We start from the raw sequence: 24,904 nt of genomic DNA on the forward strand, positions 1-24,904 counted from the left end.
GATGAAGAGTAAAAAAAAGAGAGAATAGGAAGAAATGTAGAAAGAGACAATAAAGACACAGAATAGACTGTAAAGATGAAAAAGACAAAGAAAGAGTGGGTTGTTTGCTAAGGCAGAACTGGAAAAAAACAGAGGGAAAAGAGAGGAAGAAATATGACAGAACTCATCTGGCTCATGAGTTTGTGTATGACAAAAATATGCAAATGTGAGATGACTTTCAGCAAATAGCTCACTTTTTATTCAGAAAACTGTTTTGTTTGTTGTGAATACGGGATGATATTTTAACAGAGCAATCACACTGACTGAAGTCGCACAGGATTGTTTCATCACTGTAAAGATTCACCATTATCAAAAAGGTTTTTTTAAATACAGTTTCTTTTGTATTTGAAGATGTTTTCCTATAATATAACTCTTTTTTTAATGCATAATATACCATGAGTGCATAGTTACATTCAGGTACATCACCATTAGCTAACCTATGGAAACAGACAGGTTTAATGGTCTCCCTAAAGACAAAAGAGTGATATTGAAATCCATTTAAATTTTTTATTAAGATGATTTATTATCAACATGTCCTTCATTTCTGACAAGATCTGTAAGATTTATTTTTTTCTGTGACAGATGTTAGTTGTTGAGCTTTGGACAGAAGATTAAGTTGGTTTATTGTCATTTTATGTCATATGTAATACATTATGTTCATGTTTGTCAACTGTAATGTAACAAAATAAATAATTCCCTCTGTTCACCTGGATCTAACTTCTGTTTTGCACCGTTTCTGTTGGTAAAATCTACAGTGCAAATACACAGGATGTGAAATGACATTAAAGAGGCCTCAGGGTGCATTCAATGCATGAACAAGTGCATATTTCCTTGTCTAATAGGAATCAGTGACACTAGTGTCTCTTCACAGCTACCTGTAGTGTGTTTGTGTCAGGGAGGAGGCATTGCAGCTCCTGCATCCTCATCAAGCCATACAGGATCACCTTGTGACCCAGCGAGTGATTAACCTTTAAGGAGGGAATTCCTCCCCTTTTCCTCCATGTCCTCCATCATGTAAACACTTGTCAGAAGGATATTTTAGCTTCCCAGAGTCCCTCACTTCACCTCTATCATCAGTTGCTATTTGCTATTGTCTAAGCTGCCAGCCCAACCCCACCCCAGGAACCCATGACATGCAAATCGGTCCCCTTGATTTCACTTTGGCAAAATGGTGAGTGGAGTGGTGAAGTGTCCTGCCCTCTGCCATCTATCCCCCCTGCCCGCTCCCCTCCACATCCCCCTCCTCTCTCTGTCCTCCCCACCTCAGTCTCATGCTCTTACCCTCTGGATGAGGCGCTCCTCAGAGTGGATAGACTGGGTTTGAGTTTAATTAATGAAATGTATGATAATGTGATTTCTTTAATAGAATGACATAGTCTAATGGTGTTGTGTGATTATGATTAATATAGTACTTTGGTGGGAGAGAACATCAGCCAAGGGCTAAATGAGGACCTTCTCTCTTCAGTTCCAGTCCTGGACACATCTCAGCTCTGCATTGAACCTCTGTACAGAGCCTGTGTCTGTCTCTTAGCTTAGATAGTAACTGCTGAATTTACTGAACATGTGCATTACTATGCCTTTATGTCTATGCTTATACCTAAGGAAGGTTGTAAATGTGAAGCTACAGCCAGCAGCCAGTTAGCTTAGCTAAGCAAAGACTGGAAACATAGGGGGAAAAATAGCTTGACTCTGTCCAAAGGTAACTAAACAGACAACCAGACGACAGGAACTCACTGCACCCAGCCATGAATTATCCCAGCACCCTCATTCCAGCGAGATTCTACTTCGCTCAGAAAGTTAGCATGGCCGCCAAGACAAAATTTCCTGAGATAGGGAACCAATCACAGAACGGGGAGGTGGACTCAAGACAATGACTACCGTAGAGCGACTCTGTTTACACCCAGCATGGAGGCCATGGAGGTGCATCAACCGTTCGAAGCAGCAGTAGATTATGTGCTAAATAAATTGGAAGGCAAGTTCACTTTGAAAATAGAACATGATTGCGCTACATGATTTTTCCTTCATAAAAAGGATGTGTTCGCTGCTTCCTACAGGCTCTGAATATGTCATCGTGTATCATTAATATCATTGGCTTCAAGTTTGGTTCATCAATCAGTTTCATCATCAGTTTCATCAACAATGAATTAATCCTAATTACAAGTCTTGTTAGTGTATCCAAATCCTGATATATCTTATTTCTCTGCGCTGTAGATCTCCACTGTTATCCAAAAACTTGACACCTTTATTCTGCACAAAGAGTTTGGACTTGTTAGTCTGTTTAGCAGTGGCTCCAAAGACAAATAACAATGATCATGTTTTCAACCTCCAGAGAGTATTCCTATGTAAGGCAGACGCCACTGCACATGTGGATTTATATTTACATTTACAGAGCTACGTATCACAACCTCTTGACTCTGTACTATATTGTACATTGTACAACTAAGAACTTGTCTATCATCAGTTCATTGTTGGTTTGGCTCTGCATGTGAGATTTGGTGATGATAAGGAAAATATAGGAAATTGCTAACCTTGTCTATCAAATTCTAAAAGTTGTATCTCCACCTTGTTAATACATTTTGCCAATATTTACTCTCTTTATGAAATTACAATGACTAGATCCACCTCCAAAAGCGAAATGGTCTTGTTTCATTTATTGCTTTGTGAACTATAATGTGGATCTCATATAAACATGCAGAAGATTGATGTCTTAAAGTAATCACTCATGCATCTATATATCTTCCAGTTGTAATGATCCCATGGGTCAAAGGTTGCTATTTTCTCTTTCAGATGTAGACTGTAGTGAAGTGGCAGTCAAGCATGAATCATATTATCCTTGAAGAGATTAATGTAGCTGACTGAATGAAGAGGGTAATGATGTGAACAAAGGCCACTTATTTTCCCTTTGTAATGGGAGTAACCACTTTGATTTTCTGTGAGGTGTTTTCTTCATTTCCCAAATATTTGGCCTGATTTTTACCATATGGCCGCAAAACTTCTCATCACAGCCAGTTCTGTGTTGAAGCGTGAAATGTCAAAACCCATTAAAAATTAAGGTTTTGCGCTCCAGAAACGACATCTCTGGTAGTCATCTGAAGGTGATGAATCAAGGTAGATTCTTCTCCTTCAGATGCTTTAAAGAAACAAAGCCTTCCATCATATTCAACTGTCTGAAGGTTGCTTGAAGGACACAAGCGAGGCCATCGTCTGGAGAAACAGGAGGTTTGAGGGAAGTGCTTCTCCACAACCGTTTGTCACTCTGATATCTGGTAAATGTGATAATTAATACTGTAATTTAACTAAACCCACTCTGCGAGGTCTGTAATTAAAACTGATGTACCTACTTAGCACACCAAGCATCACAGGTGGGCACAAATTAATCTGCAAATAGAGCTAAATTGCCTGTGCTTAGCGTTTTCGTCAACGTCACTCACTTTGGGGGGAAATATCTGTAATTAATTCTGATATAACAAAGTCATAAATTTGAGGTTAAACTCAGCCTTGACAACAGACGCGATGACAGCAAGAGACCTCATCTAGCTGTCCCAGATGGGATCCAAGACTCTGCTTTTTCCCAAGAACTTGGCTGAGACTTCCTCTGACAACTGTTTGCTGTGAAGACAAGAGGAAATATTCAAAGATAGACTCTTCTTTCTCTTGCATTCCCCCTCTCTCTCATTCCTTTTTCAATTTTGAGTTAATCGAAATGAACTGGAGTGAAATCCGACTTCCAGGCTACAGAACGGAAAATGAAATGATTAGTTCTGGATGGGAGCCAAATGAATTAATGCATTTTGATTTTTGACTTGCAATGAAATGAAGCTGCAGCCGCATAACGGTTTACAAGCTTGACTAGTCTGAGGTTGTTGTTTTTTTTTCTCTCTTCTCTCTATCATTTCTGTGGTACTTCACATTCAAAAATAACTATTTACTATAAGTTTTGTGTATTCAGCTTGCTCTTTCAGTAACTCCAGCTTACAAAGTCTGATGTAGCTCATGCAGTGTGATAAACATCAGCTTTTTCTTCTGTTAGTGGGGAATTGTTTCCAAAATGCATTGAAATCATAAAAAAACTATAGTATATTAAATCATCAACAGAATTTATTTACAACCTTTTTTTGCAACATAACCTGTGACATTAGACTGTTCCCTGTATACAAAATTGACTCAAATCATCAATAATTACAAAATTGCCACAAAACATTAAATAGAGATGTATTGAAAGTAAGCAGTCCAAAAATTAAAGGTGCCTGCTATGAATGTATAATACTGTTCATTGTTATCCCCTGAGTTTTTGTTACACGCATCACAAGCTGGCATGCTTTTGTTGAGTAAAAATAGTAGATTAAACCAAACGACAGTCAAATCACAGAAATAATCACATATTTATGAATATTTAATATGGTCATGGCAAATAAGGCAAGTAATTAGGAGTTTCCATAAATTAGCAAATTGTTATTTTATGTTAATGAGAGATCTTCAGCTTCTTTTCCTCATGAATAATTTATGAATCAACAACAAAAAACAGAAAAAAAAGTTTTAGCAGGGAAGGAATGAGGAAGTTGTGTTGATCAGACATGTGCACAATACACAAACACAACACACAGCTTTTCTCCAGTTCCTGTTGTTTTGCTCAATTTGTTGCGTGATATTTAATGGGCCGAAGACTGCGGTTGAATTTGCAATGCAGCCAGGTGTGCCGTTGTTTTGGAAGGAGTGATGATGTGACACTAACATCACAAGGAGACGCTGCTAATGCCTGTTCATGTCCACTCCTAAAGCTGGACAACAAATAGATCCTGAAAGGTAGACAGATGAAATAATGTGGACTCAGCTGTCAAATGTTAGAAAAATGTCATGAGTTTGGAATTATAGTGGAAGGAAAATATGAGAATGAGCGTACAGTGAGGACCCCGGCTCATTGGAGACCTGGGAGGGGGTCTCACTAAAGGGGTTAATATGAAGGGGAGGAGTGGGTGGTGCAGGAAGGGCAGTGAGTCAGAAAACAAGAGCAAAACAAATCTGTGATCTGGAACTCGGAGAGCAGCCACTCAGGAGGGATTAATGAGAAGTAGGAGGCTGTGAAATTATGTGGCCTTTGAGTGGGGAGAATGGCCCTAGCAGAGCATGGCCCTGAAATGAGGTGAGACAAACTTCACCTGATCCACAATTAACAGCGTCATGCGGATGGGTGACATGGGGTCACAGCAGGGAAGGAGGGGGGTGGGAGAAAAAAAATCACAATTCACTTTGTGGCAAATTATCACCCCCTCCAAAAAGGGCAGCCATCAGAAACTGGAGCTCAATGAAGGGAGGAGAGGATTTTACACACCTGTCTTTTTAAAAAGACAGCGACAGGGATGAGAGCAAAAGCTTGTTAGAAAGATTTACGCTTAATAAGGACAGACAGTAGCTGGAGATGAAGACAATTAACGGTATGGAAAAGCATAAATAAAGAGTGAAAGAGTGAGAGACAGAGGAAGAAAATGGGGTAGAGCTGATTGCACACGGGGGTGAGGAGCAATAACAGGAGCACAAATGATTAAGTGGTGTTAGGGACTAGGAACACTTGTTTGCAAGGACAATCTTTGTGTGCTTTTGTTGTCTGCCGGCCGCCTTTATCTTTGTGTAATTCTCCGTCTGATGAAATGTGTTTAAAGAGATGAATTGGGATCGGAGGAGCCGTCCTGACATGATTATGAGGGATTCATCTGCAGCCATCTGCCACCGTTATGAAAAGGGGGGTGAGGGGGAGATAGAGAGAGAAAGGGAGAGAGATGGAGGGAGGAAGGGAGGGAGGGAAATACAGACCTTCTGTTCAGCAGCCCTGCCACAAACCCACCATTACACAGGCCTCTGGCCTACAGTTTAACATAAAGTCTTGCTTTGCCCCAGTATGTGAAAGTGAGCTTCGGGTCCAGTTAAAGAAGCAGAAGTGGGTCGTAAAACTTTTGCACTTATTATTGTTTAACAGGCTTTAAAGACTAATAAAAAAGAATCTTAACAGCAGAAAAGATTTCTTTAATGCAATATGCTGAGACACAATAGCTCAGATGCAATTCAGCTACTATAAAATCAAAACTTTTTTTTTTTTTTTGGAATAATTACCAGGTATCACTGGTGGTATTATATTCCGGCTTGGAAAAGGCACCTATACAGACTACATCATATTCACACACCAGTTGGAGAAGAGGGCACAGCAGATGGGTCCATTGCTCATCACAACGTCCACTTGTTCTAACGGGGAAAGCGGGGGACTCAGACAGCATGTCTTAAGTTGTGTAATAGGCTTTTAGTGTCACAAATGAAAGTCACACATTCATTTTTCACATTTATTTCTCTCCTTTTTTTTTTTGGAATGAAAGATTATTTTTCACACTACTCAGCATCACTCTGGTTAAAAATGTAAGGAAATTGTATAACATAAACCAACATGGTCTCACCAAGCATAATTCAGAGAGAAACTTTGGCATTAAAATGTTGACACCTGTCATTTTTTTATGATAACTTTGCCCCATGTGTGGAAAAATCAACCAAGTATCTTCTGCGTTTTTTAACAAAGCACCTACTTCATTCTTGCCCACTATAAGACTGAGCCATCACTTCATATCACAGGTCAACGTTACGGTGCTTAATTATGTGTCGGCTGCTTGGGGCTCCTAATAACCTGTCACAGAGGGGAATTTGAATGTCACACCATATTGTTGGGCCCTAATGGCGGCAGGCAGATCCACTGATGAGCCGTTTTGGGACAATTACAGTGGATATTCAAATCACAGGTCCGGATGTGTGCTGAACTGTACCGCACATAACCCGACAGAGGTTGACCAACGTGCACGCACGCACACACGCACACACCTGTTGTCTCCTGACCCTGCAATGCACCTCTCTCTTGACACATAAAGAAGATGCCTCCCCCGCAGCTGCTGAAACAGTTTAACTGTAGCCTGATCGCTTTTATTATCCGCCTAATCCAGATATCAGCGATTTCATCAAGCCGGGAAGATATGCATATCATGAATTATTTTGACACTGGGACCTTTTAATTTTCGCCGGCAATATTTCATCCCACCAATCAGTGCCTGGAGTGGTTGTCGCCGGGCGGACTTGGCGGTGTCAGAGGACAAGACTCCCCCCAGCGGATCCAAATCATCCGGGGGACAATAATGAGCTATGGCCACAATTATGAGCTGACTGTGTGTGCATGCATCTCATCAAGGCCCCCATGCAAGCTGCTGCAGGAGGAGGAGCACGCACAGAGATATGCAAGGACTATATACATCTGAAATATACATTTGTACAAGAAATTAAATCACTTCATAATGGAAACCAAAGTTGTTGTTTTTTTCTCAAGCTAGTGATGCTGATGGATTTAATTCATGAATACCAGTTGTGGAAACTCTGTTACTGCACTTTACTTGAACAGGTGTACTTCCCTTTAATGCAGAACTATTTTCAGAGGCAAATATTCTGTTTTCTTAGTATTTAACAGCTTTATGAGTTACTTTACAAACAACTGGTTCACAAAAGTTATGACTAAAACATATCATCTTATAAAATGCAGGACATTATTATAGATGATTATAGATACACTGCACAGTACTACTCAGTAGCATGGAGAAATAGTTAAAATTAGGGCCAACGTGACCAGATATATTTTTACACTTAATGATAATAATAATAATAATAATAATAATGATAATAATGATAATAATAATGATGCAATAATAATTAAAATATTGTCATATATATTTAAACTGATAAGTGCCTTTCTGCATAATTACATCATTAAGAGGTCATTAAGATACTGCAAGTATTCAGAGCTGTACTTGAAATTGATTATATTTTTGTTATGGGTCTGTGACATTTATTTAAGGATCTATCTGTATCTGTAAAGAGGTTATAATAACTTTATTCATGGTAAGCAGAACTAATTATTGGCTTTTAGGACTTAGCAAAGCATTTAAACCATGTGATCAGTATACAGTAATCTCCTGTTGTATAGCTCCAATTAAGACACACTTTTTAAGTTACCAGGTTGTTATAAATCAATTTGACTGGTTTGATTTTTTTTTGATCTACCAACTTATTGCAGATCTGATTATGGAAACCCTTCATTAATAACATAAGTAATTGCAGACTTGATGGTTTATTTGAAACACTTGCCACCAAATAAAAAAGATTTTAAAAAATAGCCATTGGGATTTTTACATTGTAAATCACAATGGGTTTTATAACTGATCTATAAAGAAGTAGTCGAAGATTCATTAACAGTAAAGCCTTTAGTTTCATATTTATAAAGATGACCTCATTAGAAAGAAAACCACATTGTTTAACAACAAGCTGCATATGAAATCACACTTCTGTATTGTATTTCTGCAGCAGGACTTCATGTCTGCCTGTGATATGTGGACTGTGTAACTTAATACTTTGTGTCTTTCATGGCAGGCCAAGCAGTTCAAAAATACGTGATTTTTAACACGTCTTCGCCCATCCCTGTAGAGCAGGTATTACGTGAGCAAATTGGATGCTCAAACAGTCAGTCTGTGACCTTCCTTCATCCTGGATGTTGACCCCCGTATAAAGAGAGACATTACATCTCGTTACACAACAACACGGCCCCGGCGCTTCGCTCCAGATAAAGAAAAATGTCTCAATTAAATCTTCACCGGGGGCCCCCCGCAGAAGAGTTATCGCTGCCCCGGTAGCGCTGATCGCTACACTCACACATCCTCAAAAGTTATTTGACATAAATTGCCAGAGTCACATCATTTCCTGCCACACTCTGAACGGGATTTACGGCTGATCCCATTGACTGGGAGCTGAACCTCCAATAAAATTCCTCAAGAGCCCATGGGGCGCATGAGACGCACCTATCTCCCCTCCATCACCCCCCCCCCCCCCCTGCACGTAGATTAACCATGCAAATACGCACAGGTAGGAGGATGATATCGACAACACATTTATAAGCACATTTAGGCAACAGGGCTGATATGGCCATGGGGGACCAGACCTGTGCACAAGGCAGTCTGATTGTGTTTTATCTGATGGGGGGGATGAGAAAGGAAGAAAGAGGATGTGGTTTATCCAAAGAACTCAAGGTGGAATGAGTGAAATTATGTGTTTCTCTAATTTGAAAATGAGGGGTGAGTGCCACTTTATGTTCTCTGGAGGATATCCCCTTACATGCAGAAACCTCTGAGAGGAGCAATATCCCTATATAGTAGCATATGAACCCCTGAAGAAAATCATTTAAAACAGAGAATTGCTTTTTACATTAGTGCTCAGGCATTGTGCGCTAAATTCATTTCTAAAAACAACCTTATGGCTGCACGAGTTCCCTTAGGTCTGCATGGCAAATGTCTGCACATACAGATATTAGAGGCTGAGGTGAACAAAGCATGTTAATGGCCGCACTGTGTTAATGGCGATGATGATGATGATTCTTACTCAGGCTCAAACCAACCACAAGGAAATGCAGTTTCAGCAAGGTTCTCCATTGCATTAACAATCTGAGGTCATCTGATTACAAACAAGTGTTTTCATCACATTTTTCTGGAATATACTCTGCACCTCACAGCTTCTCATTTTTCCTCTTTTTTTCAGGCTTGCTGTCTCTCTCTAGTGGTCATATGTGAGAAATCTGATTTGAAACTTAACTTTCAAGCCACCATAGATGAGAACTCCTTAAAATGATAATATCTGTACTACAATTCCATGATGACAAAAACATTCATAACAGCTAATAATAAATGACCCATGAGGTGAGTTATTCCCTCTGAAGAGATTGCTCTTGCATGCTTGTTATTTATGAAATTCTACTGAACAAATGATCTGTTTACTTCTATCTGTGCAAAGAATGTATAGTATACATTATATACTGTGGTATTGAGTACACTTAAAATAGCATATTTGACCTTTTGTTGCAATTTATTTTTAGTCCGATGTATGCACTGTAAAATATTTAAGCTGTCTTTTCTGTTTTCCTTTGCAAAACTTCAGTGTAAAATAGTGGTTTATAACATTGATTTAAAAATGTCCTGAAGAGATTAAAAATTGTGAATAAACATGCTCTCTAGTTGCCTTCTATCCAGATGATGCAACAGCAGAGTGAAGGCCTCCTCTCCAGCTTGGCACAGTGTCTCATTGGAGGCTCAGCAGCAGCATCAGCAGTGGCTCCAGGCCCTCCAGCTGGGGCTGGCTGCCGCCTCTGCCTGCCTACCAGCACCAAGACTGGGGGAGGTGGTGGGCCGACCACAGGATTGCCCTGGGGCTCCTCACTTATGCACCAGTACAGAAAACTGAATTTCCCCATCTCTCTCTGTGTAAGAATGGTTGCTGCCTTGAGCAGTTTGATTTGACAAAGTGATGATCATGAAGATATGACACCATTTTATCATTTTCAGTTAAACCAACCGCAACATATTCTGCTGAAAATAAAAAACACAAGACAAATTTAGATTTTAGGTTTATCATCATCATTTGCATTAACAGTATGGGAATCTACAGTTTTTAGATCTGCATTACATTATTATACATTTGATGATAGATGACGTCTATACACATGAAGTTACATTGTAGAGGACTTGCTTTTTCTCTGTCAGCCTTACAGATGTAGTAAATCTAACAGGAAGGAATTTACACTTTGATCATTACATGACAGTTCTAATAAACATGTTCAAGTATTCTTGCTTTGCAGTATGAACTGAGATATCGCTATTGTTAAAATGAAATTACATGAAGCAACCTGGAGATTAACTGTGTGCAAATTAAGATGCTTAAATTTAATACTGATAATGACTTAACTAATACCTTTTATTCAAAATTATGATATTGAAGGCTGCTGCTGCTGCTGCTGAACTATAATCACTAATGCAAAAAATATTATTGCTTTTCCAAGAGAGTAGCCACCATAAACACAGGTTATTCAGGTCATTCTTTGCCAGTTTGACCTCAACCAACTGTGACATTTCTGCACCATCAAAACAATAAAAGCCGCCTAGTCAGCACTGGATATAATAATTGTTAATGACACACACAATTCAGAGGAGATAATGATTAAACCTGGTGTGAGTCACAGAGTAGTAGGAGCTTTCGAATTTAAAAAAAAAAAAAAAAAGACTCACTAGAAGTGTTAGCATTAGCAGCTACAACCTCTTCTCCCATTTTGTGACATCAAATGCAAATCAGTATTACAAAAAAAACAAGTTTCCTTCACATGTGCGATTGTTGGGATTCAGGCACCATTTACAAAATGTACATAACCATACCATTGTTATAGTATACCGCTACTGCTCATATGACAGCATTAGTGAGTCCTCTGTGTGCATGTGTGAGCGTGCACCAACATGATCTTTACATTAAGGACACTGCCGGCTAAATGGAAATATTGAACTTAACAGGTGGGTCTACAAAACTGCAAGAATGTCAGTGGAATTCCAGGTAACATGTTAAAGTAAATACAAGCAGGGATCTACCAGGTTTGTCTTCACCATGCTGAACTAAACCTACAGAAGACCATACTGTGGATGTGAGATAGAGGGCTGAAAACAGAGGTAGCCTAAAGTCTGTGCAATTAACACAAAAGAGCCATCAGCCGATTCGTCGCCGCTACAGAACTCACTTATGATTTTTTTCCCCCCTGCATTATAGCATCATCATCACAGGAGTCCTGCTTTGTGACAGAAAACACTAAACGCAGTAAGGGGTGGTGTATTAATCAGCCAACTAGCTAATCAGTACACAACAAAAAACAGTCCTATGATCCTGCATGTAAGCCAGTGGCTGAATGTGGCTGCAGCCTCTTGCTGGTGTCTAGTTCACTAATTCTACTGAAGAGACGTCCCTCAGCGAGCTAAAAGCTAGAGAAGGCCGCCTGCTTCTAAGGGCCACCTGGGAAGCACAAATGTTACATCTGACGTGCTCTGAGTTCTCAAATTATTTGAATGAAGTTACAATGATGAATAAATAATAATTACAGTGAAATGTCAAAAAGGCACACACAATAACTGAAGATCTAGGCATCAGGCAAGATTGGCACAAAAGACTCAAAGCATGCTAAAAAAAACAACAAAAACAGTGAAGGGAAGAAAAAAAAAAAAAAAGCTTAATTGGGAAATTGAAGAATGAAAGATATGAAAAACATGCAGTAGTATGTACTGCATGTGTAGTTAAAGGATGGTTGGGAATAGACACCAAGAGAAAAGCAACCAAAAAGCATGCACACAAAAAAACAAGAAAAAAAACCCTCCCAATTTTCAACATGTAAAAATCAGCCTCAACTATTAAATATGCCTGCCACGTGTAAACTCTGTCAACGCAGCCACACACATTACCAGAATGCTATTTGGTTTCATCTGATTTAAAGTCCTCTAGTGATGTTTTGTGAGACACATATGCAGCTAGTATATAGTTGTGCACATACAGCCTGCAGTGGAATTTTTTAATTATATATATACACATATAGATATATATATCTATATATATAGTTAAAGTATATAAAGTTATTGCAGGTTCCACTTGGCAGTCCAGCAGTCCAGCACTTGTCGCACACACTTGCGTGACCGGGCTCTGTGTGCTTTGCAGAGGGGACTCTAGACTAGTGTAGGGCCATGAGACAGGGCTTAGTTCCGGGACTAGGCTGAGAGATGCTGAAACGCTGCAGCTTGGATGGTTACTTTAGGGGGAAAAAAATAAACAGGGGGCAGAAAATGAGCACAGGAAGTGGTCACCAGTAAAAAGAGCGTGTCAGGAAGTTGGCGGCTGTGTTGAGCCAGCCCATGCCATCTGTGATGGAGCCCACGCGCGTGACGGCCTTATCCTGCTCCTCGGACGGACTCTCCTCCTCAGGCAGATAGTCTGGGATGTCTGTGTTCTCCTCCACCAGCATTTCAGAGCCCTCCTGGAATGGCAGAATCAACTGCACAAAAGACAGAAAATAAATATAAGTACAATTTAAACAAAATAGAATATAAATTGTTTTGCATGGCCATGAAGCATAAAAATGTACCCAAAGAAACTAATTTGAAAGATGAACATAAAGCACAGCCCTCAACAGAGCTAAATATATTGAGTATGACCAAGTGTGATCTTAAGCGTGAGTCAGGTCTGCCCCCTGTTGGCCATGTAATATATCACTACTATTTGCAGTGATTAGAAACAAAACATTAGCAGTGTTACATTTTGTTAAAAGGCAAAATGTTACACATTTCAGTCAATTATAGGGTTTAGGTACATGCTTAAAAAAATAAATCTGGGATCAGTCACGTGTTTGTCAAAAAGTAACTTGCCTATAGGCTGAGGCAGAGATGTGACTAGCTAATCATGTCAGTGTGAATAAGTATCAGCCACAGGCAGAGGTGGGGGGGGGGGGGGGGGGGGTACACTCCCAGAGATACACACAACATACAGCAAGCACACTTACTTATCAACTGACTCACTCAAGGTAAAACAAAAAAAAATAGTCTACTGTACAGCAGTTACAGGTAAACAATATCTATTACTACTCCATTACCTCTCCTCCATCCTCTGTCTTCACCACCTGCTGGGCTTTCATTACTTTGGTGGAGTTGATTGCTGTACCCAACGCCTGTAAGAGAGAGAGAGAACCATTTTTGTTCGTATTTGTGATAACATATCTATATCTATATTCATCTACTTTTGGGATATTGCATGTTAAAGTCAAACACAGTTGTTATTGATATAGAGTGTAGCAGCAGCATGACAAAGATGTTCCATATAAAGATTGACAATATATAGGTCAGGTTTTCTGTATCTGACAATTTTGCTATGAAATTATGCACTACGTATTGTGATCAGTATCAAAATTATGCCCTGCATATCAAACTAAGGCTGCAACTAACAATCATATTGTCACTGTTGATTAATCTGTCAGTTATCAATCAAGTAGCTGTTTGGTCTATAAAATGTCTGAAAATTATCTTGACTTCCTGGAATGACTTCCTGAAGTGTCTCTTTTGTCCTCCACAAACCAAAGATATTGAATTTACTATCATAGAAGACTGAAAAATTAGGATATATTTTTTTAAAATGTTCTCAAAAACATCATGAAAATATGTGGCAATTAATTTTCTAATGATTGACTCATCAATTAATCGACTAATTGCAGCTCTACTTCAAACCACATTGATCACTTTACTTGGCAAGTGTACATTGTAATTCATTTTGACAAACAAGGGTATTTCTGTAATCACGACTATTTCTAGCCAGTTTTAATACTACTGGATTCATGACCAGTCAGCAGGTAACAATCAAGCGGCTTTAAAAGATGCAGTCGCTGTGGAACAAGTGCAGGTTCAAAGATGTTTGAAAGTTAAGCTATAATACATTAAGTCTGTTATATTTTTTTCCTCAAGTTCCTGGATGGTTTTCTGTGTTGGGACGCAGAGCACTTACTTCAGCTTTGAGGTCAGAGCGGATCCTGACAACACATCTCTTGACGGCCATCTGGAAGGTGAAGCTGATGACCCCTCGGATCTTTAACAAGGCCTCCTCACAGAGGCTCCTCCGAGTCTTACAAAAGAAAAGATGAAAGGTACAATTACACGGGCTAAACAGCAGCTCAAAGCTACACAATCAACCACAAACAAATTAGGCAGAATATGGACAAAGAAATATATACTATTTTGCATGTAATAGCTACAAACAACATTACGCTGAGAAATACAGTTTACATATCTATGACTCCAGCTGCCAAAGTCTTGTGTTCCTGCTGAAGTGATAGGGATGCAGCCCACCAGAGGCCGTCTGTCTGCTGTAATGTAATCTGGCTAGGTGCAAGCTTCCTGCAGAGCAGCATTCAGGTTCAATCTCAATGTCCTGCTGTTCAATGGCTGACATTTACAACCCGACCCCTCCACCCTCCTATCCTACACCAGATAGACACCGCTAAGATGCACTGACAACACTGTGATGATGACAGCAGCAAACATGATGTGCCAAAAAGAGATTTTTGTAAATCATCAGATGTGAACATGACAGATGTGCTCTAACCACATATACTGTCTTTATTACTGTATGCACGTTGTCAACACTTACAGAGTCGTCTAGTCCATCGATGTGCAGCACAACAGTTTTGGCCCTTTTGTTGTTGGAGCCCAGGAAGAACTGGGCTTTACGTCGGCAGGAGGCAGCATCTGCCTCAGCCTGTGCGGCCTCGTCTTTACCGGCTGCCTGCAAAATTTCGTAGATCTCAGAGGCCAAGAGTTTGGTTTCTCCGGGGGATGTACTCCTTTGGTAAGAGAGTAAAAATCAGTCAGAAAGAGAAAATCGTGAAAGAAAAGAATTGAGATATTACATTATATATTATACACATATATTAATGCTGAAATGAATTGTTGTTTTGATGTGATGTATGTATTAATTCAACTATACAGTTAAAGCACAGTGTAGGTGAATGTACTTAAGTTTAAGAATAACTCAATTTAATTGTGTACAAAACAAAAAGGCTGCCATCTTCCCACATGCATACCAAAAAAATGTTAATTAAACTTTTTCTGTGCATTAGTCTGTTTTTTCTGCTCTCGTAGCTAAAAAAAAAAGCAGAGGCAGAGCAAAATACTTTGGTGGGCAGGAGCAGCTTTCATTGAAGAAGCCACATGAGGTCAGTTGCAGTTGTATTGCCATAACTGATATTTTGTGAGGGATCCTGGGATATCCCTGCAGGCTATACTGCTTTATATGTCACCAAGTCATCACTCCTTCTATAGTAACCACATATGACATCAGCTCTCTGGCACTGCTGCCCTCTGAGAGCCTGGTGTGCCCTCCCTTCAGCACTGTGCAACACATTCCTACCTCAGCTTTAGGGAGGCCTGTCTGTGAACCACACATGATCTTTTCTTTATTGATCAAGTCATATCATCTCGAGCTTCATATTTTAAAATCGGAATAAGAATTGCACCTTTATAGTGCAACTATGCTAGACGCCCCCCCTCAGCCATGTGTTGCCACTCTGTCCAGCTATGATCGACCTCCACCCAAAGTCAGACTGACTGGACTGTGAGCAGGGAGAGCTGCTGCTGTTACTGCAGGGCTCCTCTTGATGCCACCCCTGACTAGCTGAAGTGACTGGCCTACTCCAGGGTGAGCGAGAGCTTGGCCGCAGGTTGATGAGGGAGGGGGGATAAAATCATGCAACCTACAGTCAGCCACTTGAACATAGGTCTATTCCTGTCTGGGTGCTAATGATAAACATCAGTCATTTAGCAAAACTGACACAGACCCTCTGGTGGCTCTAGCTAGCACCTCCTCAAACCAGACCTGCCTCTGACACTAAATGAGTGACCAGATGATCGATGTTCATCCTGTTCTTTTAGGAGGCCGGAAATAAAGTTGAGTCCAATGCTTCCACAAAAGTGTACAAGGACTAATATACTTAAAACCAGCAATAAACAGAGAGCCACAAAGACATGTGCAAAATGAGCAACCTCTGCAAAATAACCCGCTAACTTTGCATCATAACGAGCAAATGCAAGCCTACATCAGTTAAAACGTGCAAGTGGAATCATCAAAAAATTGCAGAGGGGTGGCAGGATGCATTAAAATCTATGATATGCAGAAACAGCAATTTAACTGTTTACGATTCTAATTCAACTTTAATCACATTCATCCTGACAAAAGGACATCATCCTGCCTGGAAAATTTGCAGACTGGCACATATATCCATGCAAAACAAAAGAAATCCTTGCTTAAGGTTTTAGGTAGAGAAGTGCACAGTGAGCAAGTGTGTGCGTGTGTGTGGCTGTATGTGTGTGATGTTGTGGTGACAGTGACTTGCTTCTGCACGACATTCTGCAAACTCAGCATCATGCCCAGCTCGCCCTTCATCTTCTCCCTGTTGGCTCGACATTCTGCCAGGTAGCGCACGGCCTGCAAAGACAAGGGCAACCGTTATCTATACACCAGCTAAAAGGCTGACAGACCCTTGTGATATTATCAGAGAGAGAGCGAGAGTGAGTGAGAGTGAGAGAGAGAGAGAGAGAGAGCTGTTCAAATGGGTGCGTGTGTTCACTGGTAAAATATTACATAACCTTTATAAATACAATGCACTGCCCCTGTGTTTACACTTCACGGGTTACCGTCAAGGAGCCACTATTATGTAAAGGCATTTAGATGTGTACTCACAAATACAAGTCATGCACAGCACAAAAAGGGTGATGGTGGTGGAGGAAGAGGGGAGAGGTTGCTATAACAAGACTTAGTATTGTGTTTACACCACAAAACAGACAGCAGATGTCACCATCGTACAGTGTTTTTAATGTGTTGCTGTTTTATTGCCACCACATGCTTGCTTGTGGCCTTTAGACGGTCACTGAGACCTGCTCTGACACTGCAGGACAGCAGGGGGGGACAAATATACAGCATGAACAGAAAACAACTATTTACAGAACCAGTAGAGATCTCTCCTGATATTAAGCCATGAAAATTAATCTAAGCTGTTGTAGATATTTCCGTTTGAAGGTTCTGTATAATCCAATCAAATCTTGCATTTTAATTCTATAACTGTCTACTTGTAATATTATCTGTGGTGTTTTATGCCAACATATTAGGAAAATATAAATAGATGGATGCTGCTCACCAAAAGTGCAGAGTAGACGACCTGTGGGTTGGGGTGGTCCAGAAAAAGGATGAGACCTGGCAAGCAGCCTTGATCTTCTACTATGGCTCTTCGGTTCAGGGGGTCCGCAGCAAGATCTCGCAGCTGGTTCACCACAGTCAGTGCATCCACCTCTGCACTCATGGTGCCTCTTGTCTTGAAGCCACGCACATCAAACCAACCTCTTCACTCTACTGAAAAATAAATGAGGTATATGAAGGAGTTAACATTGTGCAAGTCAGGGATGCAATGTGTGTTTTTTTTATATCTGTAGTTTTGTTTGTGTAATATTAATATTTGAAAATAGTGAGTACCCAACACAATTTCTCAAAACTCATGGTAAGTCTCTTTTTTTTGTCAATTCTGCAACACAATTAATCAAAAAGCATCAAATCTTCACACTTGAGAGTCTGAAACCAGCAAATATTTGTTTTTTCTTAAATGATCTGACCAATTATTCATTTTCTGTGGATCAGCTAATTGCTTAAATCAACTTATCTTTGCAGCACTACTACAAATACATTTATGTATGTAAAGATTTAAGTTTTAAAAGCTATTTTTACTAACTTGATGCAGCTGGATTTACATTTACAACATAACCCATGTTTAACAGATTTTGACGGCGTGTCTGAAATATTAAATAAAATGTGGAGCTGTGTTATTGATTAGACTGATAAGTGGCTACTGTTAAGTGACTGAGTACACTGGCATGCTCTGATAAGACTAGTTATCACGTGAAAGCAGCTTAGCATGCACCGGTAGGTACATGTTAAGTCATCCGATGTAATATCATGATTTACTGTGAACAAATCCTTAGACTGCTTTCATTACACTCGCTCGTTTTTGCCAAAGACACTTTCTACGACCCCCAACCTCACCTCAAATCACGCCCTGCGCTACATAGGCGAATCAGCAGCTAGGCTAGGCTAATGTTACTCCACAATTACAGCTTACCTTTTCGTCAGTATTCAAGTTAAATCATGAGACAACCTCGGATAACTTCAGCTACAACAGATGCAAAAAACGACGAAGTGACAAACGGCTTCGTCCCGGTGCCACTTATTAAAAACAACCTTTACAAAATAATGTCACTAACGCTAGGCCTGCGCCTCTTTCTTTTACTATGCTCCGTTTAGCTAGCAGCTGTGCACACTGACTGTTTGGGTTTTTGTGGCACATCAACGGGGTGCAGCTGTTTTGTGACTGAGGACGTGCCAGCTTTCCCATTTAATGGATCCTATCGTTTTTTAAACGGGACACAGCCCCGCCGGGAAACACAGGGATATGTAACGAACACTCACATGGCTGCTAGCATATGATTGGATAATGTCATTTGATCGACTGATATACTATCCAATCATGATACAGTACAATTTTGTGTCTTGATTTTGATTGGTATAACTGTCTGCCACTCACTATACTCAGCCTATGGTGATGCACGATAGTCACAACCTATATATCGTAATCCCCATATTCCATGACTCTTCCCACCTCCCACAGCTTGACAAGGTGGAAAAATTTAGGAAGTTGTGAGCCACCGCTAGCCTCGGTAAGTCGGTTTCAAAGTCACTTTCACATCTGAACGGCTGTGTGTAACGTTAATATAAATTGTGAGCATTTCTGTCGCACGGCAGGGGAAACTAACATTGTGCGCGTCTTCGCCAAAGTCCATATAAATGTCTCAGTGTTTGTGAAAAGTTTGCGGGGTTGAGTTTAGCCTGCTGTTAGTTAGCACTGGTTAGCCCAAACAGCCCGCTAAGTTACGAGTCACCCGATTTGTAGCGCTAATTTAATTTTATTTAGAGAAAGGCGACTTTTCTCACGTTTCTTGGCGTCCTAAGTTACTTAAAATCACAAAACACAGTTGGTAAGTTTATGGCAACTTTATTGTTACTGAAAATTATTTCATTTCATTTTTGACTGTCTTCATATTTGTTTTTGTATTTTAGAGCTAACTTTAACCTTACATACTACTCAAAATGAAACTGGACTCTAATGTGTGTTTTTTTCTTGCTGTGTATTCAGTGATACCCCTCACACACAATGCTTTATTTTTGTCAAAATGTAAGATCATAATAATGTTTATTTATCTGTTTGACAGTTGTCTCAGGAAAAATAGATGATGGAAAAAACCTTGACTACTTTAAGCCAGGCAAACAATTAGGTTCAACCATGGGATAGTTGTTTTATTTGTTTTATTTATTTTATTCTATTATTCTTTTATTTCTCTGTAGTAGATTTGCGAGGCCTCATATCAGCACCATGCAAGGTGCCACCATGGTTTTAATGCCTCTCCTTGTTTGTTTTTATTTAAATATCTACAGTCATTTGTGAAATATTATGTAAAAATGTGAATGTGAACCATGTAAGTGGAGAGTTCAGCTTTCATCACAGGGCCAAATATTTTTGCTGGACAGCTGGATTTGGCCCACAGGCCGATATTTACCTTCCATTGCCATAAGCTATTAAATACTGACAGCAGTAATAGCTTTGGATGGCACGCCACTTTACTGAAGGGGCAAAAAGCTCTATGTACTTGTTATAATTATATAATATATTAGCCACCATATGGTTTCATGTTGTTTGTTTAAAGGTGACACAAACGGAATTTCTCAGTCTTGTGTTGTGTTTCCTTTTAGATTGCTGTTTGGTGATGATGCCCTCAGTGTTTGGACGTGTATCCATTAGTCCTCGTGAAGGACCTCAACAGAAATGAGTAAAGACGATGAACGAATTGAAATGGACCTGGTATGTGGCAGTCTGTGCTGATTTCTGATCTGATTAGAGTTTGAATAACTACACATTTCATACACACTGTGCTCTGGACAAAATATAAATATAGGGCTGCAACTAAAAATTATTTTCACTATCGATAAATTGGTCGATCATTTCCTTAATCAGTCGATTAATAGTTTAGATTTAGTAATAGTTTAAAATGTTAAGAAATTCAGTTCTCTGTCATATATGAAAACAGCAAATCTTAACTTTTAAGAAGCTGGACTATCAAATATTTAGCTTTTTTTTTCTTGATAAATGACATAATCTATTATCCCAATAGTTGCTAATCGATAAATCAACTATTTGTTGCAGCTCTATACGGAAATTATTTTTACTAATGTATGATGTGATTTTTATGAATCATACTTGACATGAGTTTTGTTTTGCAGGCTTTTGGATCGGCTAAGCCCTACGGGTCCTCCAGAAGTATTGTGAGGAGAATAGCTACTAGTCTTCCTCTTAAGCCCTGCCCCAGGGTTCATTTTCAGGTGAGAAATGACCTGCAGGATCATCTTTTAATCGTGTTGGTGTCATTTGACAATGTTTTTTAAGATAATCCCATGCTGTGTTTCTTCTAGTGCATATTTCTTTGAATTTGTTATGTATGATTTAACTTGGTATCCTCCTCTCTTTCTGCCTGTTTGCCTTTACTGTTAAAGTCACAGATATGTGACAACAACTCACGTACCCTCTTCAACTTTTGTTTACCTCTGCTTATCTGACTGTTTTCACTTATGAACCATAAACAGAGTAGATGAAGTCATTAGGGCAGTGATAGTTCCTTATTATCAGAGTACTGACATTGTGTTTAGATTCAGAACAAATCAGTGTGAAATATTTCAGCTCTGTACATGTCTTTTCAGAAACTGTATTGCTTTTCTTTACCTTTCTGTCTCTTTCAACACTGCTTTCTCTTTTCTTCTTTTCTTCTGTCTCCAGCCACCCTCCCTCGCTATAAGGAATGCAGTATACCTGCTTTAGGTCAGTCTGTTGAGCAACCTGCGACAACACCGTGCTGATAAAAGACCTACTGAGCTACCTGAACCTTTCATTAACAACCTGCCCCCTCTCCCTACACCCTCCTTCTCAACCACCTTCATTTTTACTTCATTACTTCTCTTTATTAGTCTTTGAAGTGCACTGTTGTAATCTGTGCTTGTGTGTGTCGGTGTGTTTCTTTTTAAGGTGTTTTAATCTTAATATTGTGCATGACTGGTCTCCTTCTCTGACAGCTCTATCCATACTCTGAGGATGCTGGTGTCCTGATTAGTTCCAGGAGGCAGAATGGTTTTGTAGCCTCTCTCGCTGATGTTTCCTGGATCAACCAGGACGACGAGGAGGATGATGAAGACCGCTTTGGTAGATCGAGGTGAGTGTGGCATAGAGATCTTTTGTCTTCTAGAAGAGAATTAAAGTTGCATGTTTAAAATTGGACATCTTGTGTATAACACATTTCCTTTAAATTCAATGAATAGATAGTTTGTAGCTGAAATTCTGAACACTGAGCTGATAGAAAGAAGTCTATCATTTCATATTATGCTGTATCATCAGTAATGTATACATTGTAATATTACACAGCCCTTCACACGTGTGTGCCTGTGATTCTGTCACTTATCCTTAATAATGATGATAAAAAATAATAATTGCCCTTTTTAAACAGGTCAGGGCTCCAAGCAGGACTTGTGTTTCGAGCCCACCAGCCTGACCCTCAGAGAAAACCCTTAACTCGCCAGAGGTCCTTACCAAGCCTGCATCAGGGGACTCCTGATCCCCAGGGACCGACGACTGCCAATGATGAGGCCATTCAGAAGATCAGCGCACTGGAGACTGAACTTGCCAAACTCAGAGCTCAGATAGCACAAATCGTACTGGCACAGGAACAGAGCGCACAGCCAGGTATTTCCTAACAAACACTTCTTAAACAGGCTTCTCTTGCTCAATCTTGTGGGAATGCTTTTTGTTATTATGGTAATAATAATAGAGTACGTCCACTAGATGGCAGCAGAATGTCACATGTTAAACAGTTGTAAGACTCTTATCTCCTTTGTTTCACCTCAGCTGCTACCACAGGGGCACCTCCTCCTCCTGCTGCCCCACCTCCTCCTCCCCCACCCCCTCCACCACCACCACCACTCCCACCACCCCCAGGTCTCCAGCGGACATTTTCAGCCATAGACTTGATAAAGGAGCGAAGAGGGAAGAAGACAGATGGCCAGACTATTTTGGAATCAAAGGCGGCAGAAATCCCCAACATGCTTGATGTTCTGAAAGACATAGGCAAAGTCAAGTTGCGATCTGTCAAAAGGTGGGCCTCTCCTTTTTAGTAGTGATTGGATTAAAGGACATTCATATACATTTTGAAGTGATCAAATGTGACCACTGACATGTTTTTTGTAGTCAAAAGATGTTTTCCTCAGCTAATGGTGGATCTTTTTACCTGTAACTGTTTTACCTCCTTTTGATGTCTCTCCACTGACTGTAAAGCTGCCTCAAATTTAAACATTAGTAAAAGCCTTGTCTGTGTGTTTTCATAGTCGTCCAGTTGATGGTGAGGCCAAACTAAAGGCCAGCGATCCTACAGATGCTGCAATGCTCATCGCTGAGGCCCTGAAACGCAAGTTTGCTCATCGTTATCGACACGACAGTGGACAAGAAGACGCAGAGGATTTCAAACTCCCAGAAGTCCCAGAAGTGAAACCTCGAACCGAAACCCCTTTGGTGAGAGATGTTGCTTTATTCATCATGCTGAATGTGGACGCAGGTTCTGATGTACAGCTAGAAGATTTATTTATAAATCCACAATTGAAAAAAAAACCCCAAATAATTTAGACTTAGTGGACCAACTGTAAAAACTGTATTTAAAAAAAAAAAAAATGTTGATGCGTTAATTTTCATCTTAGGTAGACTGTATTTTTAGATATTTATCTGAAAAATATGATTTTAAAGAAAGAATTTAATCTTTGGAAACATGTGTATGTAATGTTAGTAATCTCAGTGGTCTATAGGGTCTCATGTATTTGATTCTGTCTTTTGTGTCTTCACAGTTTGGGCAGCACATGTTGAAATCAGCTGGAAGGAGGAAGTTACCCTAAACAGCTGACTGCCTCACTGGCGATGCAGAGTTCAGAACTTGAGGTTCCTTGGACACTTTAAAGTGCCTTATCCACTTTTTCCATATGAGCTGTTCATATGTGGGAGAAGGGATTCTGTCTGAACCAGAGAACAGGCCGCTCCCAGCATCAGTCATCTCAGTGTTGCATCCGATGGTCATCCCGACCATCTATTTTTGCACTTTTATAACTAATATTAGCTTTCTGTTTTGCAAACATGATTTATATTTGTTTAACTGTTCCTTCTCATCATGGTCCAGAATGAAAGCATCAGAGGCACACATGTGCATGTTTAAGCAACAATGAGAAATATTAGTTTTATTGTTCAGTCTTTGTTTAGGTTTCTTGCTCAGCTTTTTATTCCCACATCTGAGGGGTCTGTGAAAGCTGAAGTTGTTCTACCATTGAAGAAAGCTAGCACTTTCTTTGTGGAATATTGTGCTGTATTGTTAATATATATGTGGGCTAATTTAAGATGACCATTTATTTATGTTGTGGTTAAGTAATCTTGATTTTAACACTAATTATGTCCTAGATTAATTGGTTATTAATTCAAGGTGTTCCCTTTCTCAAGTCATGTCCTAGTTACCAGTTTTGCCAGGGTTTGTTTTTTATTGGTTCGGATACGTGAATTTAGATTTTATTTGACATTATTTATCGCTTCACTGCGGTCCACGTTTAAAAGCCAAAGACATTCCAGTGGTGTTCTGCGAGATTCAGCCCTTCGCTGCCAATTTTTACCTGTTGTGTCCTTTTTCCTTTTTTTTTTAATTCAAAGTTTGGAAGATGCTCAGATGGTGAGGAAAACAGATCCTGTAGCTGTAATGGAGAGTTCGTATTTCTAGGTCAAAGAGTGTATGGGTACACATGCAATCTATTGTTGTATCAGTACCTCCATATGATAAGATAAGCCTTTTATCACAGAACACTTCAACCTTTTGACGCAGTAAAGCATCATGACGACAAAAGAATGACTGCAGTAATGTTTATAACAACAGATCTTGTGTCCTACAACCCTCACTGTTATCAGTCTCCTTAAGGTGCAATGCTTTCTTGTCAGTAATATCACGTTTTTATACCTCAGTTTAAAAATGTGACACTAACTCCGTCATTTGGAGTTTTAAGTAGTTTTTGGTTCAAAGTGACTGACACATCTGTCAATTGTCTGATCACTGTTCATGCCAGTGTAGTTGCTGCTTCAAGTCAACTCTGTTATTTTATAAGGGACAGTGGACTGTGTGTGTCAGTTATCAAGTGATTTAAATTTACTATTCAAAACTTTGTAGAATAATTCATAAAAATGACTTAACTTGAATTGTCAAATCTCTAAATAAAAGTTTGTGTCCTGACATGCTCTGGTGTA

General features: G+C 39.7%; 2 protein-coding genes across 3 annotated transcripts; one reads left to right on the forward strand and one right to left on the reverse strand.

The window, feature by feature from the left end:
• Window positions 1-10,491: 10,491 nt before the first annotated feature.
• On the reverse strand, window positions 10,492-18,831 carry armc1 (armadillo repeat containing 1). The gene is made up of 7 exons (XM_053342554.1): window positions 18,608-18,831; window positions 17,636-17,847; window positions 16,835-16,926; window positions 15,094-15,286; window positions 14,452-14,568; window positions 13,550-13,624; window positions 10,492-12,955 (listed from the first exon to the last, which is right to left on the reverse strand). The coding sequence occupies exons 2-7, from the start codon at window positions 17,795-17,797 to the stop codon at window positions 12,764-12,766; spliced, it is 831 nt and encodes a 276-aa protein (XP_053198529.1). The 5' UTR covers window positions 17,798-17,847; window positions 18,608-18,831; the 3' UTR covers window positions 10,492-12,763.
• Window positions 18,832-19,155: 324 nt separating this feature from the next.
• mtfr1 (mitochondrial fission regulator 1) lies at window positions 19,156-24,892 on the forward strand. Of its 2 annotated transcripts, none has more exons than XM_053342313.1 (8): window positions 19,156-19,202; window positions 20,293-20,401; window positions 20,821-20,919; window positions 21,664-21,800; window positions 22,092-22,327; window positions 22,490-22,736; window positions 22,966-23,149; window positions 23,476-24,892. In XM_053342313.1, the coding sequence occupies exons 2-8, from the start codon at window positions 20,366-20,368 to the stop codon at window positions 23,521-23,523; spliced, it is 987 nt and encodes a 328-aa protein (XP_053198288.1). In that variant the 5' UTR covers window positions 19,156-19,202; window positions 20,293-20,365; the 3' UTR covers window positions 23,524-24,892. The 2 variants fall into 2 exon arrangements, with proteins under 2 accessions (XP_053198288.1, XP_053198289.1); XM_053342314.1 differs by lacking the exon at window positions 19,156-19,202 and adding an exon at window positions 19,311-19,520.
• The last annotated feature ends 12 nt before the right edge of the window (window positions 24,893-24,904 follow it).

The sequence above is a fragment of the Scomber japonicus genome, chromosome 21 (assembly GCF_027409825.1).
Source record: "Scomber japonicus isolate fScoJap1 chromosome 21, fScoJap1.pri, whole genome shotgun sequence".
NCBI classification, from domain to species: domain Eukaryota; kingdom Metazoa; phylum Chordata; class Actinopteri; order Scombriformes; family Scombridae; genus Scomber; species Scomber japonicus.

Excerpts from the sequence above, each read along its gene's own strand:
- armc1 (XM_053342554.1), bottom strand. The coding sequence starts at position 17,797 with ATGAGTGCAGAGGTGGATGCACTGACTGTGGTGAACCAGCTGCGAGAT. Across the intron at positions 13,625-14,451 it reads GCTCTGACCTCAAAGCTGAA|GCGTTGGGTACAGCAATCAA; the intron begins GTAAGTGCTCTG and ends TCTCTCTTACAG. Across the intron at positions 12,956-13,549 it reads AGACAGAGGATGGAGGAGAG|TTGATTCTGCCATTCCAGGA; the intron begins GTAATGGAGTAG and ends TCTTTTGTGCAG.
- mtfr1 (XM_053342313.1), top strand. The coding sequence starts at position 20,366 with ATGAGTAAAGACGATGAACGAATTGAAATGGACCTG. Across the intron at positions 20,402-20,820 it reads AACGAATTGAAATGGACCTG|GCTTTTGGATCGGCTAAGCC; the intron begins GTATGTGGCAGT and ends TTTGTTTTGCAG. Across the intron at positions 20,920-21,663 it reads GCCCCAGGGTTCATTTTCAG|CTCTATCCATACTCTGAGGA; the intron begins GTGAGAAATGAC and ends CTTCTCTGACAG.